Genomic DNA, 19,801 nt, shown 5'->3' with positions numbered 1-19,801 from the left:
AAATCAAAAAACTAATGAAGTACTGAATCAAATAAGGGAGAAAAGTGCTGCAGAGATGAGGACACTTGCACAGGATAGACTAGCATGGAGAACTGCATCAAACCAGACTGAAAACTACAACACAACAGAATTAAGAGATGAGAAGAGGGACTGGAATAAGGTTAAGTAACCAGAAGCATGCAGTGTGGAGACATAGTATATTTGTCGTAAGAATCTGACTACTGCAAAGCTGGGGTTATTTTGGTGCTTTTTAGATAACTTTGGCTCACTGGTTGGAAAAAAGTTTTAAATTTTTTCTCCGCTTAAATTACGTCATTGGCATGGAGTCACTAATACTGGATTAACAGCACTGGACTCAATTTTGATCATAAATATCTTAACAGCTATTACATCCCAATAACTTCTGCCTGGAGGGTTCACATCAGTCAAGCTAAAATATAGTGAGTGTAATTTTGCATTCTGTCAGTATTAGATAATAAGGTGAGAGACTGATTTGTGTGAATTTAATTTAGGTAATATATGTAACAGTTTTGTAAAATGGTGCATATTTTTGCAAAATATGGGCTACTTAAGCCTACTCCAAAGTAGTTACCAAAAATCAAGATGAAGTGGTGCTATAATCTGCTGTTGATTCTGAAAGTTCCTTTGATGTGCAAGATGATGTCCAGAACCACAAAATATTGAAAAATAATCAGCAGTTGGGCAATATACTACAGTTTTATATGACAAAGAACAACAACCTGGAATTGGGACTCAGGTGATTGGTAATGGTGCTGAAGTCCTACTGCAAATGGCCAGAATAAAAAGATAAACTATTTTTTCCTCGATAGGATTTGATAAGAATTATCAGTCCAACATGAATAACAAAAAGCAGCTGTTTCCCAGCACCTGAGCTTCAGTAATTTGTTAATAAGGCTCCACACTGCACAGTATTTTTAACATATGACATATATATTTTCTTTGTAAACTGTTACAACAGTGCAATGTGTATCCCAAAAAACAATTAGTCGATCGATGAAATATACAGCACTAGTATATTTACTGTGCCACTTTCTGAATAACATTCAAAATCCCCTGTTCTCACCTTCCAAATTTAGTGTTTTATTTGTTCCTCATGCTCATGAATGACTACTCTTGATATATTTATCGAGTTTACTTTGTGCCAACATAACTTACATAACTGATTGTACAAGTCTGACAATAATAGAAAAATGGATTGCTCATGAATGCCTACTCTTCATATATTCATCGAGTTTACTTTGTGCCAACATAACTCACATAACTGACGGTACAAGTCCGACAATAATAGAAAAATGGATTTGAAATTTTCTCTGTCACTGTAGTTTGATTTCTTGCCACATATAAAAAGACAAGCAAAAATTGGGCCAAAGTAATCCAGGCAGTTTACGGTACATTTCAACATGGCAAGCTCCACAAAGAAATTTAGTTAGCCTAATATTTGTTAATTGAACATATTTTGGACTTCCAAAACACCAAGTCAGTGAATGTTGGTCCTTTCATTCGTTCAGCACTTTCCTTCGATGTCATCAGAAAGGAGAACATTCATGGATGTGGACTGAGATATGGCATAAATCAACAAAAGACAAATACATCATAGTAACAATCTCTACAGTGTGGTAACAGTAATCTAACTATTCTGATTGATATACCTACAATGTGTCAAATAAATTGGTAAGAAAGTTGGTACTTTGAAAACGGCTGCTGCCTCCTCAGTCTTACAATGTAGTGTTGTTTATCTGCTATTAGTAGCTTAATATATCTTAGGTCACAATTTTTTAAAGATAATAATTCCTACATCTGTAAATACCAAGCCTTCTTTACAGTATGTTATCACTTGTCATGCAGCTTTACAACAAACAATGCTGTACTCCATGCAGCTAACAGAAATGCTTAATCCTGGTATTCGTAGAGAGTGGCTAATGTGGTACACTTAATTTTCTTTCGAATTGCCAAGGTTTCCCAATTTCTTACTTTAAATTACATGGGAGCTTGTAGAATATCTTCCCACCAAGCACATAACTCCATTCTAAACCATAGAGAAGTCTACATATTTGTGTCTTCTATTGTGAATGTTTATATTACAGTTCAGCTGAAAATGATCTTGATAGTCGGCAACATAAACCAACAAGGAGTAAATGTATTGGGAAATGAGTGTAGGCTTACAGTTACCTACTTTATTCAATATTCTTACTCCTCACTTATGGTAAATTTATTTACTTAGGTACACGGCCCCAAAAGATAATTCCATATAACAATATGGAGTGAAAATCTGTTAAATAAGCCAACACACTTGTCTTTAAGTTAACACAATGATAGATGCTTCTAAAGGCATAACATGCTGAAATGTGTGAACCAATTTGAAATAATAATGAACACACACACTGAAATAACGGAATGAAAAAAGAGAGTATTCAGAAATATCAGACATCTCATTCAGTAGTGATACTGGAGAGAAAGATTTATGTTGCTCCCACTGATTACACAAATGAACACATGTAAAATCACACTCTACATTATATTAAGTAATATACTGTAGCCCAAACTGTGTGAAATAAGCATAAGAATTATCACATCTTCTGCTTCTCATAGCACCACTGCTGGCTCATTCCACATGAAATGAGCCAAGTTGACATTTTTTGAAAATCAGTACAGTCAAGATTTAGGCATAGTAATAAACTAACAAAATATCAGATTTAATGATTTGAAACTCATTTTTATTGTATTCAAGATATTTAGTCATGAATTGTCATCCCAAAGATTGTAGTTGACTATACTCCATAAACACCAAAAAACTTCATCATATTGGCTGAACTGATATGCTGACTGTGAAACAGGTGATGCAACAATAAGCACCTTACTGTTTCACAGTAGGTTTCCTTTATATCCTGCACTGAATATTTTTTTTTCTGGTAAGCTTTCTTTTGAATTTTTCTCTCTTTTTGAAAGTGACAGGAATTACTCACACCTGTGACAAAAAGGAAGATAAAGTTTGCTTCTTGTTTGAACAAATACTTCAAAATTTTTAATGTTCTAGGAAAGTGAGGTTAAGAAAATAGATTAGCTCCTAAATCTTTTAAGTTTTGGAAATAGCTGTATTTTGTCCAGGAATGTTGTCACGGGTGTGACAATATGCACACATTTTTAAAGATATTCCAGCGTAATGAAATACCAATATATAAAATTTAAAACAAGCTGTTTCTGTTCATGTGAAATCTTATACTGGTGAGATTTCAAATAAATACAGGTGTACTGACATTAAAATAAATGTAAATACTGTATCTTGCATTCCCAGATAATGACTTCTTCAACAGAAAGAATGAGAAAGCTGCGGGATAAAATGAAGGAAGATCCACTGAAACATAAATAAAACTTAAAAAAGGAGAGAGAAAGGAACAAAACGAGAAGAATGAAGAACAGAGAGCCCTGCTGATGAACCAATGCAGTCTACTAAAAAAGAGAGGGAATGATAAAACTAGACGAAGGTTGTGTAGAGAAAGGAAACGTAAAAATATGGCAGAAACAAACCATACCACTGAATTAGGATCTTACAAATATTCCCAGACATTAGGCAAAGCTGTACATAAGGCAAAAAAATCTCTTCCAAACAGTCCAAGGAAATGGACTGCTGTTGTCAGGAAACTGCTTAAGGAACTGGATTTTGCTGACATTGAAAAAATGTTAAGATATCCTCAACAGGTTCAAGAAGTTTGCCAACTGAAACAAGAAATAAAGTACTTGAGTATTTTTGTCAAGATGATGGAGAGGAATCAGAAGTCGGACAGTGGTGGTGAATAATACAAAGGAATTTTCAGATTATGCGAATGGTAAACTGAATGAAGTTCACGTTCTCTTCAATTCAAGCAGGGATGTAGACAAGACAAAGGAACGACAGTTAAGGCTTTGGGAAGATGTCATTCATATTCCTAAAGCACATTCTAACCATTATTTTGTAAACTATATGACAGTCGCCATATTTTAGCTGCGGAAACATCTGGCAGTGAAATGACAAGATATGAAATCTTTCAGGAAATCCCTAAACCCAAGAAACAGCTGAAATGTTCTGATGTTTATTCAGATTCCGAAGAGTCTAATGTTCAAGATAACCAAGGAACATCAGAAAATGAAGTACAGGCAACCATAAATCCAACTCAGGAAATTGAAGCTAGAACCTTTTTGATCTTCAAGCTACAGACTGAGAGTGGAAATGGACAGAATTTTGTTGTTTGCCAATCATTGTGTGTGGCCAATGAAATCAAGGTTATGTTTTTAAAACCATGTGATAAAGAAAACAAACTCTTTTGTGCTAATGAAAATGACATTTCAATTGTTTCTTTACAAAAGAATGTTGTTAAAATTTTGAATCCTTCTGTGATTAAAATGAAATGGAGTTTTTTTATTACTTTTGCGAAACTATTTCAGTATGTATTTCTGGGTATATTGCTTTAGATAGTTAGTTGATTATTCATTCCTTTATTTATTTGGACATGACAATGCTTCATTCTCCATACTGAGTATCATGTTAAGCTAAGAGAGTGTTTCAGTTGAAGATGAGCTGTCTGTTAGTCTCTATTAAAGAACTGCATTTTTAAAATTGATTTAACACCAACACCACTTCCATTAAGCAATGTGATTTGTTTGTACTGCAGAAATGTAATAAATCCATTATCACCCCCTAATTCTCTGAAATATTAAGAGATTGTACATGTCATTCCTGTGGCAACAGAAATTATGAATGGTGGGCTCCATGTGGTTCCCAAGTCGCGTAGCGACCGTAAACCATAAAATTACCAAATATGCAGCAACTAGTCACAAATTCATGTTTTATTTATTCACTTTTGCAAATCGATTGAAACTGACTACTCAGGGCACATATTGGTTGAAAGCACTGATGATGGCTAGAAATCAGTTGAAATAGATTTGCAAAAGTGAATAAATAAAACATGATTTTGCGACTGGTTGCTGCATATTTGGTAATTTTAACAGAAATTATGTTATTACTTTGAAAATAATGCAAGTTTCTTTCTGATATTTTCATGGCTAATGCAGTAAGTTTTCAGTATTATACAGTTATTAATTTGTTTACATATATTCATTCAATTCACAGATTTTTTCCCTGTAATGGGCAATGTGCTACATTGCACTTCTGAATTTTCTCCATGACATACAATTTTTGGTTAATAATATAGGTTTCCATCAATTACAAAAAGAAAATTATATTCAAATTTAGTAATGTAGGTCTAATCAATTTCCTTTTAAATGATGTATATTGAAAGGAATATTTAATATGGGACAATTTAAAATTATTATACAGCTCATTTATAGAGTTCAAGTGTCACACCCATGACTATGGAATCAGTCTGCTACTGTATTTTTATAAATAAAAAGACGTTACAGAAACAGAGGGGTTCACTTCTTTTTTTTTTCTCAAAAGAGCAGCATGTTTACTTAACTTAAAATATTTGACACAAGTTGTACATTTATTAACATGCTGCAGCATCCCACTTATTGTAAAATGTGACATACGTAATCAAAATGTATATATACCTGTAAGCAAAATTAAGACAACCTTGCTGCATACCTTTAGGACCATGTTGCCTTCATTGGTAAAACATCACTGTACATGGTATATATGTCCTTGCATTTTGCATTATTTATGTATAGGGCATCTACACAATATGGATTAAAAATTCTTTAATACTGAGGAGATCATAACAAATATTTATTTTAATAACAATAATATCCTGTACACAAATAAACAAAGTATCAATAGCAGAAAACAAATCATGAAACTAATTATTTTTGTTCGGTTAACTGTTCCTTTCATAAGTGAGAAGCTTTTACGTAAATTTTACACGTATTGCTATTACCAGTTGCAACAAATTCCTATAACTTTGTCATCTGGGAGCCTACAGCAATTTCCGACTCGAATGCTCTTCAAAATCACACATATATCACATAGTAAAGTTATAGTATTTGTACATAATTAAAAGCAATCATATTTTATTCACACAATCTTCAGTCACTTCGAACAGATACCCGATAGGTCCTCCTCGAACTGCAATATCTTCCGCTGTTTCTTCCACACTGTTCTTCAGCTCCGGTCTGACACTGGGATGCATTAGCAACAGCTGTAGTGTTTCCAAACTATGACTATGAGATGCAGCTAAGTGCAGAGGTGTTTGTGAACCCTCACTTGGTGCGTTTACACATGCGCCATGAGCAAGAAGTAACGCGACTATGCGTGCATTGTTCCAGCGACAGGCCGAATGTAGAGGACGCCAGCCATCCAATGTACCTGCCTCTATATCAGCACCAGCTCTTAGAAGTATTTCAGCGGTCTTCACGTGGTCACCGTAACAAGCTCGATGTAAAGGGGTATATCCATCTTTATCGCGAGCGTTTACAAGATCTGGATCGCCTTTTAGTAGCTCCTCAACAGATTCAACGTCTCCCCTCTCTGCTGCCAAATGTATCTCACCCCCATCTTCTTCCACATTCCTGTCATCGTCATCCCACCCACTTACATAAAACTGTTCCATATTATTGACGCTACCTTTCACATTATGTACTTCTCACACTATCAAAACACATTACAAACAGCGCCACTTCTGTCTTTTGTTTTTAGACAGTTCACAATTGTTGTTGGTCGTATTTTGCATATCGATCTTCGCGTCTACAACTTCATCACCATCAATTATGAAAAGTTAAATCAAAGATTTTACGGGTGTTCTTTGCGTAATATATTTGATTTTCAGTAGTAAACAATCTCAGTTTGTTTACATGTTAATCGAATTCAATTTTTTATCGGATATGTTGTATAATTACAAACCTTCCTGTAATAATCATGATAATTATATTACTTAAAATGGCAAAAAAAAAACATTTAACTGACCAAAGTAATAATAATAATTATTATTTAATGTCTTTCAATGATAGTGTTTGACATGATTCGAGCTACAGTACCGCCCTTTTTTTCCATTCTAGTCGGACAGTCAGTTATCTTTGGTATAGAGCTTTGGTATTGATTGAACTGTGGAGGGAAATGTTAGAGCTTGCATCATAGAAGCGTTGAAAATAAGTATTTTGTTTATTTTGGGAATAACGGCCAGAAGTACATGAAGTCAACTGAGATTTTTTACACGTTAGACTTCGCATAAAATAACTTGGAGGTCGCATTTTGTTTAAAGAAGTATAAAGGTAAGCGCCAGACAGCACAGAGGGTAAAGAAAGATGGAAGAACTTACAGTCAATCGATAAATGCAGTAACGTTTTCTTTACAAGTAAGTGAGTTTTTCCATAAAATATTTATAATTTCGATTGAAAGCTCCAATTTGTGTATTCTCAGGAAAGTGAAATAGACCAAAATGCAGAGACGAGGTGGTAAGCGTATAAGGATGGATGATCCTCCACCTCCAGAATACGAGTCACCGATGACACCCATGACCCCGATGGACGGAAGTGGATCAGAAATCCAAGAACCGTATACACCGTACACGCCGTACAGTAATCAGCCATCTACACCTCTTCACACGGGGTAACCATTTGTTTTACAAACAGATCTTGGTTTGATTAGGTTACATATTATTAATTTTCATTAATTGTAACTAGTTCATATCCATGAAGAGAGGAGTGTCTGGTACGTGGAAAGAAGTCTGAGATGTAAACCTACATTTAAGTGCAATACAATGAAATGACATAACAATATGAAATATTTTACTGCAGCACTAATGTTAATTAGCCTATAAAATTTACAGAGGACATAATGAATCTGAAACGTTTATTTCAGGAATTTGATGACACTTATTTTATGAAGTAGGCCTAGGAGTTGCTCAACTTCATCACTTTTAATCCAGTCTTAAAATTTATTATATTGCTTCAGAGTCATTTCATATTATCAAGCAGCTTGTTGGATTGGGACATTCACATGCACTCTTGTCTGACCCCTGTGCTAACGTTAACCTCCCTGTGCACGACCAGTTACGTTACCATGAGATCGAATTTAGTAACTAGTGAATTTTTGATGGCTAGTAAATATGAAAATTGAGACTTAAGAAGCTGACGATAGGGTAGCAGGCAATTCAGAGACAAGTGAATAAATAAAATAAATGACCTATAATTAATGGGAAACTAAGTGCAAGAAAAATTGTAGAAGGGAAGTTAAAACGAAATCTCGGAGGTGAGGAAGGCCAGAAAAATCATCCAAAGGTGAGATCAAGGGTGCAAAGAACCAAAAGAAAGTTCAAAGGAAAGGGTATTGTGAGGGAGAATCTGGATACCGTGTGCAATTAGACATCTGTGTCATATAGATAAATGGTTTTTTTCACTTTAGGTATATCTGATGTTTACTTTAGTACTTAATGGTCAGCATGTCTGATTACTACTTGGATAAACAGGTTCAATCTCTGTTACTATCAGGGATTGTTCCTTAATGGGAAGTTCGATCCACATCATGTGGTCCAGCACCAGTTGCTTGACCATCTCAGAAAAAAATCAATATTCATTGCATGAATTCCCTCATGTTTGATGGACTCAAATATATTTTTAAAAAATGTTTATAGGTCTGGCAAAATTTACGATACCAGTGGTTTTGTTTTTGCATTTTTTGGTTTTTTAAATGTTGAGAATGTCATGTGCTTGAGTTTGGGGTTACTGTTTGTTTTAGAATGGCAGTTGCATATCCAGGTTGTCCTCACTGAAACCCACCTACATCTTGTGGTTCTCCTATTACACTAGTTACCAAATTTAAACTTTTTTTTGCACCTGGTTTGTAAATGGGTGGCTTTACTTAATTTTGGAGATACTGAATACACTGGTAAAATCAGTTTTTCTCTATGACCTCACATTTCCTAGATACACAGCAGAATAAAAAATGGTAATAGCGAAAATTGACACAATTAAGTCAAACAAAAATACACATTTAGAACGTTTGAAATCAATATTATTTTGTATGTATATATGGACATGATGCCAATAAAAAGTCCAAATTAGTTCAGAAGATATTTCCACCTTTAATCATCTTTGGTTTTTGAAAAATGCGACGATGGAGCTCTTCTTTTGTTTGCTGTTTTATCAGCCTCCTTAACAAGACCCCAGCAGTAGTCACCCATCATCGAAGGGTCCCAGTGGCCTTGGTAAAGGTGTTTCGTGGTAAGAATGTCGTGGTGAAATTGTTCGCCATGCTCATCGCTTACAGCTCCCAAATTTTCTATGAATAAATCAAGGTCAGAATGTAAACAGTGAATTTTAAGTGACATCCTACACCACATGTTCTTATAGATAGTTGTCCAACAGATCATTCAGAATGGTAACATAGTTTCTGTCTTTTCTGTTACCCAAAAAGCCCTTCACAGTTGCTTTAAAAGAAGACCAAGCAGCTAATTGGATACCTGTGAGTTTGGTATCAAAGTTTGGATCTTTCAACAATTATCTTATTTGTGGTCCAACAAATACACCTTCTTTCAGCTTTGCCTCACTTAATTTGGGAAACTTTTTAAGTGATTGAAGGTCTTGCATTCTTTATCCAGAGCTTTTACAAAGTTCTCGATAAGGCTCAACTCGATATGAAGGGGAGACAAAATGTTTTTATTGGGCTCAGGCTATGGGATATTGTTCGCATTTAAGTTTCCAGGAACATATGACTTCTTTATAAGCCATTCCTTGACTGTATAGTGGTTCTTGCTGTCACTGTCCCAAAGGCACAAAAAAGCAGCAGAGTTTTGTGAATCAAGCCTGTAAACCTGTAAGGAATGCAACAATTTTTAAATCACAGCAAAGGTGCCATTCATGATCCTTAAATTTGATTGCCTCTAGAAGCAACGCCATGGTTTCATAAGTTTCTTTCATGTGTACTGCGTAAGTCAAAGGTACAGATGGAAATGCATTGCCATTCTGCAGTAGTACTGCTGTCAAGCTGGTTTGACTGGAGTCAATAAATAGTCTCCACTCCTGTGAATTGTGTTGTACACCTAGCATCATCAGACTACTGACATCTCTGCATAGACACATTGAATTCTGCATATTGAAATATTGGGCAAAGGAAGCACCTCTTGATCTGAAACAGGAAATTTTTGTACCTGGAGCTAGAAGGTTCCGTTGTTGCAGTCTCGACCCCAAGAGTTCAGCTTGCTCTTTCGAAAGTTTTGGATCTCGAACCAAATCATTCAATTCCTTTTGATTAAAGAGCTGAGGCAAAGTGTCATGATATTGAGGGCAGTGTTCTTCTATATGTTCAATACTTTCTGATTCACTCGACATGGTATTTGGTTCCGTGGCTTTCAAGTTACAAACAGAAACAGGCAATCCCTCATCATGGGATACAGGCAAATGCACTGACGATACATTTGGATACTTTATTGTATGTCTTGTTTTGCTTGAATGTCCTGAAATACTTATCAGACAGACACAACAGTCTCAATAATGCTCATTAGGCTCACACCACACCATCGGAACGGCGAATGGCATGACTCAGTGTTTTCCTTTCAACCACTTGGTCAAGGATGTAGTAAAGATTAAGCAGGCGATATGGGGTGTAAAATTTGTATCTTGATCACCAACAGGACAATCAAAATACAATTTATATACCTTCTTAAGCAAACCAGTGAGTGGTTTTCTTTGGAATTTTGGAGTGAATTTCCCACACACATAACAAAAGTTGTCGGGGTGGTTTAGACAGCAACGAGGTTTACTAGTATCAATTTTTCTTAGTGTAAGTTTCAAACACAGAAAGTTCGCTCTATCTTTCACGGGAAACACTCACTGAGGATCTCTTTCACACCAATGTATTACCACACCAGCCATTTATTGGCGATTTGTAGATCTTCTAGTTCTCCTCTGCAAATCAAAAACAAACAATTAAACATCAAAGCAGAACAACAGCAAAAAGTGAAATACTGAATACAAAAAATAAAAAACTCAATAATGGTACGTGCTAGAGCATTTTGAAAGGTATATTCGGATTCTACTCACCAAAATACATACTAGTTGATGTATTACATCCCAGATGCAAAATGGCTATTATTATTGTTCTGTTGCTGAAATTAAACATTGTGCATGTTATTTATGTTTGTTTGTGTTGTAATATGGTTGCCACACTGTATATGCTCAAAATTGGGGTGTGCGTCATTGTGACATTGTGGATCAAAGCACGCAGATAGAATAGCAACTTTCAGTTTTACCCAAATTTTTCGTTTGTGTAGATGATTTACTAAATTCCTCCTGACGGGTTTGGAGTGCACTTTGCAGAGTGTAGCAACACTGATATAGAGTATTATAGTGTTTCTGCTTCCTACATCGCCACTTGTTATTTGCACTCTTATTTACACACGGCTATACTGACTGCTGTAAGCTTTCCAAACGTTGAAACCAGTACTTCTCTTTAAATTAACTCCTCACACCTCACAAAGCTGAGTGCACTCTAGTCCAGCTCTTGAGTCATTCCATACCCAGGAAAACAATAATTGGTTGCTTGACCATCCCATAAAAAATTGACATTTGCTAGGAGAATTATCTAATGTTAAGTGAGCTCAAAAAAAATTTAAAACAATTTTCGTTGTTTATCTTTTAGAGACATTGACAGTTTTTGTTTCAGGCTGCAAACATCTGCAATTTTTTAAGTTATTCAGTAATAGGTTGCTCCCAGACCTTTCAAACAAGAAGTATTTAGTTCAGCATACACTGGAGCACAGAAAGAGAAGAATATTGCGGAGATTGGGAGGGTGACGGGAAGTGCTGGGCAAAATTTCAGACAGAATGGATCTCATTTTAGGGCTTGATTTTTAGGAAGTCTTGGCCCTGTCGAAGTAGCTGATTAACACATTCCAGACCAGGATAATACTGAGTCACCAATGCTGTGTTCCAAAGTTATTTTGTGGAGGGGTCAGCAGTACCAGGATTGGATGTGATGGCCCAGGAAATCTGCTTTTTAAGTAGCCTGGTGGTGTAATTGCATGCAGTGAAGGCTGAGGTGAGAATGGTGGTGTATTGCTGTAAAGAGTCTGCATGTGAACAAATACATTTACCTCAGATGCCAAGGCTGTATGGGAGAGGGAACATTTTTCATAGAAAGAATGGCAACTGTCAGAATGTAATAACTGTTGTTTGTTGGTAGATTTGATGTGGACAGAAGCGTGTAGTTGGCCTTTGGTGAGGACAGGCAGAAGGTATTCAGAGATTCTAGAAATTTTATCAGGTCAGCCTCACCATAAGTCATCAATGTATCTAAACCAAACCAGAGGCTCAACACTTATGGATCCGGGAAAGCGCCTCCACCCCCCCCCCCCTCCCCTCTCCACCCCCCTCTCTGCGGGTTCAGGGGTTAGAATAGGCCAGTGATATTCCTGCCTGTCATAAGAGGTGACTAAAAGGAGTCTCAAACGTTTTGGCCTATATGTGATGGTCTCCTCTTGGGTTTGACCTCCATATTTCCAAATTCTTCCGAAGAGTGAGCCAATTGGGGAAGGGCGCCTTACATGGTGCATTGTGTCCATCGTGCATTGAGACCTCTAGCCAGCTTTCTCGTCGTCGCAGTGCCGTTTCGCTCGTTCTCCATCTCTTGGGCGAGGGTACATTCCTGGGTGCGATTTCCACCATGCACTGTGCAGTGTTGAGTTCTGCGGAGACTACGGCCATGGACTTCCTTGCACCTGATATCCAGCATGGTAGCCAGTCTGTTGTAGTGGGACCGCCATGTACCCTGCTGGTTGTAGCCCCCCTGACAACAGAGGGATCACTCTTCTGATGCCTGCACTACTAACTCCCCACCTATGCCAAGGAGTTGATGCCTATCTCCCTGGGGCATTGGGACTCCCGGCAGTGGCCATCCTGCCAGGCGGCCCTTGCTGAGGCTGGGTGGTGCCCGTGGGGAGGGCTCTTGGTCGGAGTGGGTGGCATCAGGGTGAATGACCCGCAATGAAGCGTGGTACATCATCTCTCGCTGGTGGCTAGCCGCCAGCAGTCTCTAAGCATTCTCGGACTCTATTCAATGCTCAGAAATACGATCCCAAATCGTTCCTCTCCCTGGCCACACGGTGGGAGGAGCTTAAGGCTCAGGATGGCAGTGACACTCTCCCCGGTTCCTAGTTTGTACGAGAGCTAATGAGGAGCCTTTCGTGTCAACAAAGCCTCAATTCTTTGTAGAGCGTTTAGAGGAAAAGTTTGGGGAGGTGGAGGGCTTGTCCAAAATGCACTCTGGGTCAGTATTGATAAAAACAGCATCCTCTGTCCAGTCACGAAGGTCACTTGCTTGTGACAAGTTGGGGGATTTTTCAGTTACCATCACACCCCATAAGAGTTTAAATATGGTCCAGGGTATTTTCCATAGGGACCTTCTTTTGCAGTCTGATGACGAGATGCACGCCAATTTAGATCGTCGAGGTGTTCATTTCGTCCGGTGCATTCATCGGGGTCTGAAGGATAATCAGTAGGTACCGGTGCCTTCATCTTGGCCTTCGAGGGTGGTAAATTACCGGTGATGGTCTACCAATGTGATGCCAAGCCCTATATCCCACCCCCGATGCAGTGCTTTAAGCACTGGAAGTTCGGCCATATGTCTTCCCGCTGTACTTCCAGCCTCACATGTTGAGATTGCGGACGTCCATCACATCCCAATACTCCATGTGCCCCGCCTCCCATCTGTGCCAACTGCGGAGAGCATCATTCACCTTGCTCGCCAGACTGCAGGATCTTACAGAAAGAGTGGAAAATCATGGAATACAAAACTCTGGACCGACTGACCTATACTGAGGCTAAGAGGTAATATGAACAACTCCAGTCTGTGCAAATGATTTCCTCATATGCCACCACTACGACAACTGTGATAGCCCGATCAGTTCAGTGAATTCCAGTTGGACCACCGAGCCATACAACTCCACATGCCCCCTTGCCCATGGGGGGCACTACCCACCCTGTTACTGTGCCACCTACCTTGGGAGAAACACCCACCCACCCATTGGAGACGTTTGCCCCAACTTCTTCGGCTCCTCTCACTTACAAGGGTTCCCTTGGGCCCCTCCCTTCCCAGGTTTCCACAAGTGGGAAGGATGACACCCGACAGTGGCATAAGTGCTCCCAAGTGGCTGGTTGTAGGGCTTCGTGATCCTCCTCCATCCCAGAGACTGAATCAGTGAAGCCCTCCCAGCCAGTGAAACCCAAGGAGCAGTGAGAAAAGTAAAAAAAGATGACCTCTACGACCAAGGAAACTGTGCTGGCACCACCACCGCTACCTACCAGCTCTGCATCTGTGGGCGAGGTAGAGATTCTGGCGTCCGCTGAGGACCTAGATCTCGCCGGACTCTCAGACACAATGGATGTCACTCGCACAGGTACTCAATCGATGGCGGCAGGTGACCCAGCGGCATAATCTGCCCCCTCGGTCCCTTCATGCCTTTCTCAGCCATGGACAATATCATCCTCCAGTGGAACTGCAGTGGTTTTTTCCACCATCTTGCTGAGCATGTCCTGTCTGTGCTGATAGCCCAATTGCCTCCACCTTTTCTGTTACTGGGTGACTTGAACGCCCACAACCCTCTGTGGGGTGGATCAGTGGGAACAGGCGAGGCAGCATCGTTGAGCAAGTATTGTCACAGCTCAACCTTCCCCTTGTAAATAATGGTGCCATCACACATTTCAGTGTGGCGCATGGCACGTACTCGGCCATCAACCTTTCGATCTGCAGCCCTAGCCTATTACCATCTGTCCAATGGAGTGTGCATAACGACTTGTGTCATAGTGACCACTTTCCGATCTTTCTGTCACTGCCACAGCGTCACTCTTCTGGCCGCCCCTGCAGCTGGGCTATGAATAAGGCTGACTGGGACTTGTTCACCTCCATTGCGACTATTGAGCCTCTCTCCAATGACGCCATTGATGTGGTGGTTCTGTTGGTCACCACCACTATCGTTACTGCCGCAGAATCTGCTATTCCCTGTTCTTCTGGGTCCCCTTGGTGGAGGACTGTGCCTTGGTGGTCGCCTGAGATTGCTGAGGTGACTAAAGATCGCAGGCAGGCACTCCAGCCTCACAAGCGGCATCCCTCATTGGAACACCTCATTGCCTTTAAATGGCTCCTGCCGCCTCATTCGCCAACACAAGCAGGGGTACTGTGAAAGGTATGTCTCCACCATTGGCCTCCGTACCTCTCCATCACAGGTTTGGGCCAAGATTAGGCAACTCTATGGCTATCGGACCCCCGTCAGCATACCTGCGCTTTCACTGAATGGAGCAGTCTGTACTGACTCCGACACAACTGCAAACCGCTTAGCGGAGCATTTTGCTTAGAGTTCTGCTTCTGCGAATTACACACTGGCCTTGGCGCTTTCTGAAAGAACGGTTGGAACGTCGGAGTCTTTCATTTCACACGTGCCACCCTGAATCGTACCATGCACCATTCAGTGAGTGGGAATTCCAAAGTGCCCTAGCCGCTTGTCCTGATACGGCTCCCGGGCCAGATCGCATCCACTGTCAGGTGCTCAAACACCTCTCGGTGGACTGTCAGCGGTGCCTCCTAGACATTTTCGACCATATCTGGGTTGAGGGTGAGTTCCCGTCATAATGGCGGGAAAGCATCGTAATCCCCGTGTTGAAACCTGGCATGAACCCACTGGAGTTGGACAACTACCGCCTCATTAGCCTCACCAACGTTCTTTGGAAGTTGCTCGAACGCATGGTGAGCCGGAGGTTGAGTTGGCTACTTCAGTCCCGGGGCCTTCTGGCTCCGTCTCAGGGTGGGTTCCGTAAGGGCCGCTCTGCCGCCAATAATCTGGTGTGTCTGAAGTCTGCCATCCGTACGGCTTTTGCCTGCCATCAGCATCTGGTTGCTGTCTTTTTTGACACGTGGAAGGCGTGCGATTCGACATGGCGACATCACATCCTCTCTACACTTCATGGTTGGGGTCTTCGGGGTCTGCTCTCGATTTTCATACAAAATTTTCTGTCGCTACGTTCCTTCCATGTGCAAGTTGCGGCCTCCCATGGTTCTTCCCGAGTTCAGGAGAATGGGGTACCGCAAGGATCTGTCTCAAGTGTCTGCCTCTTCTTAATTGCAATTAATGGGCTCACTGTCTCAACTTCCTTGTGTACTGACGTCTGCCTATACTTTAGCTCCACTGGCATTGCAGCTGCTGAACGGCAGCTGCAGGGTGCTATCCGCAAGGCACAGTCTTAGTCTGTAGCGCATGGCTTCCAGTTTTCGGCTGCCAAGACCTGCGTTATGCATTTCTGCCGGCAACGCACTGTTCACCTTGAGCCACGGCTTAATCTTTACTGCGAACCTCTTTCTGTGTTGGAGACGCATCAGTTTTTGGGATAGGTTTTTGATACCCGGTTGACTTGGCGCCCTCAATTTGGCAGCTTAAACAGACGTGCTGGCGGCATCTTAACATTCTTAGTTGCTTGAGTGACATCAGCTGGGGTGCCGATCGTTCTACCCTTCTACGACTGTACCAGGTGTTAATTCAATCCTGTCTCGATTATGTGAGCCTGGCTTATGGTTCGGCATCACCTTCCGCATTGCAGTTGCTGGTCCCCATCCTTCACTGCGGGATCCGACTCACCCATGGAGCTTTCCGGAGAAGCCCTGCCAACAGCATATTTCTGGAGGCTGTGGAGGCAGGTGTCCCTCCATTGCGGTTCCGGCACCAACGATTACTGGCTGCCTATGCTACACACGTTTGTAGCTTGCTCGGGCAACCCAATTATCGTCTCCTGCTCCCTCAGTCGGTCGTCCATCTTGCGGAACGGCGGCCTTGGCCAGGGTGTACGATCGCCGTTTACGTCAGAGCTCTTCTTCTGGGCTTGAGGTTTTCCCTCTTTTCTGGGCCCCTCTGCATATACCCCTGTGGTGTGTGTCCCGCCCATGCCTTCCTCTCGATTTGGCACAGGGTCCGAAGGACTCGGTCCCTCCTGAGGCCCTCTGTTGCTGCTTTCTTTCAATCTTTGCCGCATTTCAAGGCTCTGACGTTGTCTATACTGACAGTGCAATGGTTGCTGGTCGTGTCGGCTATGCTCTTACCCTATGGGATCATTATTAATAACACTCATTGCCGACTGGCTGCAGTGTTTTCACTGTCGAGCTGGTTGCCATCTCTCGTGCCCTAGAGTATATCCGCTCCTGCTCAGGTGAGTCCTTCATTATCTGTAGTGACTCCCTGAGCAGTTTACGAGCTATCGACTATTGTTTCCTTCGCTCTTGTCTGATGATGGCTATCCAGAAGACCCTCCATACTCTTGCCCGTTGCGGCCGTTCTGTGGTCTTTGTGTGGACCGCAGGTCATGTTGGCATCCTGGAAAATGAATGTGTTGATGCGATGGCCAAACAGGTTGCCGATGCACCAGCCTTGGAGATTGGCCTTTCAGAGAGTGACCTAAGATTAGTTTTGCGGCAGAAGGTCCTTCGCACATGGGGTGGAGAATGGCGCACACCTTCCCCCACCCAACAAACTTCGGGCCATCAAGGAGGTTACCGGTGTATGGTGCTCCTCCTTGCGGGTCTCTCGCAAGGACTCTGTTGTCCTGTGCCGGCTGCGCATTGGCCACACCTGGATAACACACAGCTATTTATTGCGCCGCTAGGACCCGCCTGTATGTCACTACGGGTCAGCTTTGATGGTGGTCAACATCTTGTTGGACTGCCCACTTCTAACTCCGTTCAGGCAGACATTTGCGCTGCCTGATACGATTCCTGTACTTTTATCAGATGACGTTGCAATGGCAGATTTGGTTTTTAATTTTATTCGTGCAGGGGTTTTTTACCTCTTGATCTACCGTATTTACTCGAATCCAAGCCGCACTTTTTTTTCGGTTTTTGTGATCCAAAAAACCGCCTGCGGCTTAGAATCGAGTGCAAAGTAAGCGGAAGTTCTGAAAAATTTGGTAGGTGCCGCCACAACTAACTTCTGCCGTCGAATATATGTAGCGCTACACAGACATGCTTTACAAGCACAAAGATAAATACTGGTGCCAAAACCTCTGCGTCAGTAAATAAATTTAAAAAAAAAAGGTGGAAGACGAGCTTTTTTCGCCGCCCTGAGTTTCGACCACTGCATTTTCATACATTATCCAACAAAGTGAATACAAATTCCGTATTGCTTATCTTCGAATGTAGCAGCACTTCAATGTACTACGAAAATCCGACTGGCAAGACTGTTTGGGATGTTTGTCAATATGGCCAACTCTACGATCTGAATTTTTTCCTACCTGTGAGAAGACATGGTTGCTAATAGGAACTTTTATTAATTGTGAATCACATGCAGTATTCTCTTCACCATAAGAATAATTCGAATACAAACATTTTGCCATGTATGTGTTTCGTGTTTGCTGCTATCTCATTTAAATCCTGTCTTCCTAATAAACTACGAAACTAGAGTGAGACAACAGCAAACGCAGAAGAATATACATATCATGTCATGTTTATATTCGTATTATTGGTGTGCCTAATAGTGATACAGTCAGAAATGAAGCACGGCAATTGACTAGATTTTTAGATCTAAGATGGCTCTGTGCAGAATGTAATGTACTAAAGCGACGTCTGCAAAGATTTTCAAACGGAGAAAAATTTTCGCTAAACTCTCGTTCAGAACATCTTCTATCATACGCAGTCTATTATTTGGTTCTTGTTGATCATTAACAAAGAAAGCAGCAGTAACAACAAATAGCAGTCTCTTGCCATTGTTTCGCTAATGAGACGATTCCTCTCCACATTACAGTAATGCATTTTCAGTTTAGAGTGACGTAAACACCTATAACAAAGAGAACGGCACTTATCAGATCAAAGAAAAATAAGCAATGAATTCAAACTAGTCGAAGCACGTGAAAAAGGAAGGGTACCCGTATAAATGCGGACGGAGCGCCTGACGCATAACAATGGCTACCTGGTAAAGCTTAACTTCTAAGCTTACGACTCGAACCAAACTACTGTAGCTGTATCGTCATTCATTCGACCTAAATTGTGTCTCATATTACAATGGACCAACTTTGTTTAGTCTTGTAGGTGCGGCCTAAAACTTTCCTCTCCCCTTGAATTTCGAGTCTCAAATTTCAGGTGCGGCTTAGATTCGGGAAAATTTTTTTTCCTCAATTTCGAGTCTCATTTTTCGGGTGCGGCTTAGATTCGAGTAAATACGGTAAGTGTTTGTCCCTTTTTTTGTGTTGAGTCTGGCCTTAGGCGTATGATTTTAGACTGGTGTTTTTAGTGTGTTTCTTGGTGGTTGGCTTTTCCTTTTTTTGTTTCTATGGTCGGCCAACCACTGTCACTCTTGGTTTGATTTTAATTCCTTTTATCTGGTCTCTGTCTGTGTCTTTCTTGACCTGTGTCGTCTCTTTTCATCACCATTGATTGTTCTTATTCTTTGTGGGTGTTAAAAGTTTGTGGATAAAAAGGGACCGATGGCCTTAGTATGGTCCCTTCAATCCCACAAACCAACCAACCAACCAACCAACCAACCAGGAAAGTCCCTTCCAAGTGACCCACGAAAAGGTTGGCATTGGAAGGAGCCATCCTGGTTCTCATGGCCATACCCCTGATCTGTTTGTATGTCTGCCCCTTAAAGGTGAAGTAGTTGTTGGTAAGTATAAAATTGATTAAGGTGAGGAGGAAAGATGTCATAGGTTTGGAATCAGGTGGGTGCTGACTGAAGAAATGTTCAGCAGGAGAGCAACCATGTATATGTGGGATCTTAGTATAGAGGGAGGCGGCTTCAGTGGTGACAAGCAAGGTGGTGGGAGTGGGACAGGCACAGATTTCAGATGATCTAAGAAATGGTTGGTATCTTTGATGCAGGAGGGGAGT

The 19,801-nt window shown here is 41.0% G+C and overlaps 2 protein-coding genes across 3 annotated transcripts in view; one reads left to right on the top strand and one right to left on the bottom strand.

Moving 5' to 3' along the window:
• Positions 1-5,736: 5,736 nt before the first annotated feature.
• On the bottom strand, positions 5,737-6,646 carry LOC126238740 (ankyrin repeat domain-containing protein 49-like). The gene has a single exon (XM_049947809.1). The coding sequence runs from the start codon at positions 6,558-6,560 to the stop codon at positions 6,015-6,017; it is 546 nt and encodes a 181-aa protein (XP_049803766.1). The 5' UTR covers positions 6,561-6,646; the 3' UTR covers positions 5,737-6,014.
• A 407-nt stretch (positions 6,647-7,053) lies between these two features.
• The window catches only part of LOC126199530 (cohesin subunit SA-1), a 149,891-nt gene continuing 137,143 nt past the window's right edge, over positions 7,054-19,801 (top strand). For both annotated transcript variants that reach the window (XM_049936461.1, XM_049936454.1), the window contains exons 1-2: positions 7,054-7,218; positions 7,367-7,555. In XM_049936461.1, coding sequence (XP_049792418.1) covers positions 7,386-7,555 — 170 coding nt within the window. In that variant the 5' untranslated portion in view covers positions 7,054-7,218; positions 7,367-7,385. The remainder of the gene's footprint in view (positions 7,219-7,366; positions 7,556-19,801) is intronic.

This window comes from Schistocerca nitens, chromosome 1, assembly GCF_023898315.1.
Source record: "Schistocerca nitens isolate TAMUIC-IGC-003100 chromosome 1, iqSchNite1.1, whole genome shotgun sequence".
Taxonomy (NCBI): Eukaryota; Metazoa; Arthropoda; class Insecta; order Orthoptera; family Acrididae; genus Schistocerca; species Schistocerca nitens.
Note: the sequence above shows the minus strand (reverse complement) of the source record. Positions and strands in the feature narration are given on the sequence as shown.

Coding starts and splice junctions, on each gene's coding strand:
- LOC126238740 (XM_049947809.1), bottom strand. CDS start 6,560: ATGGAACAGTTTTATGTAAGTGGGTGGGATGACGATGACAGGAATGTG.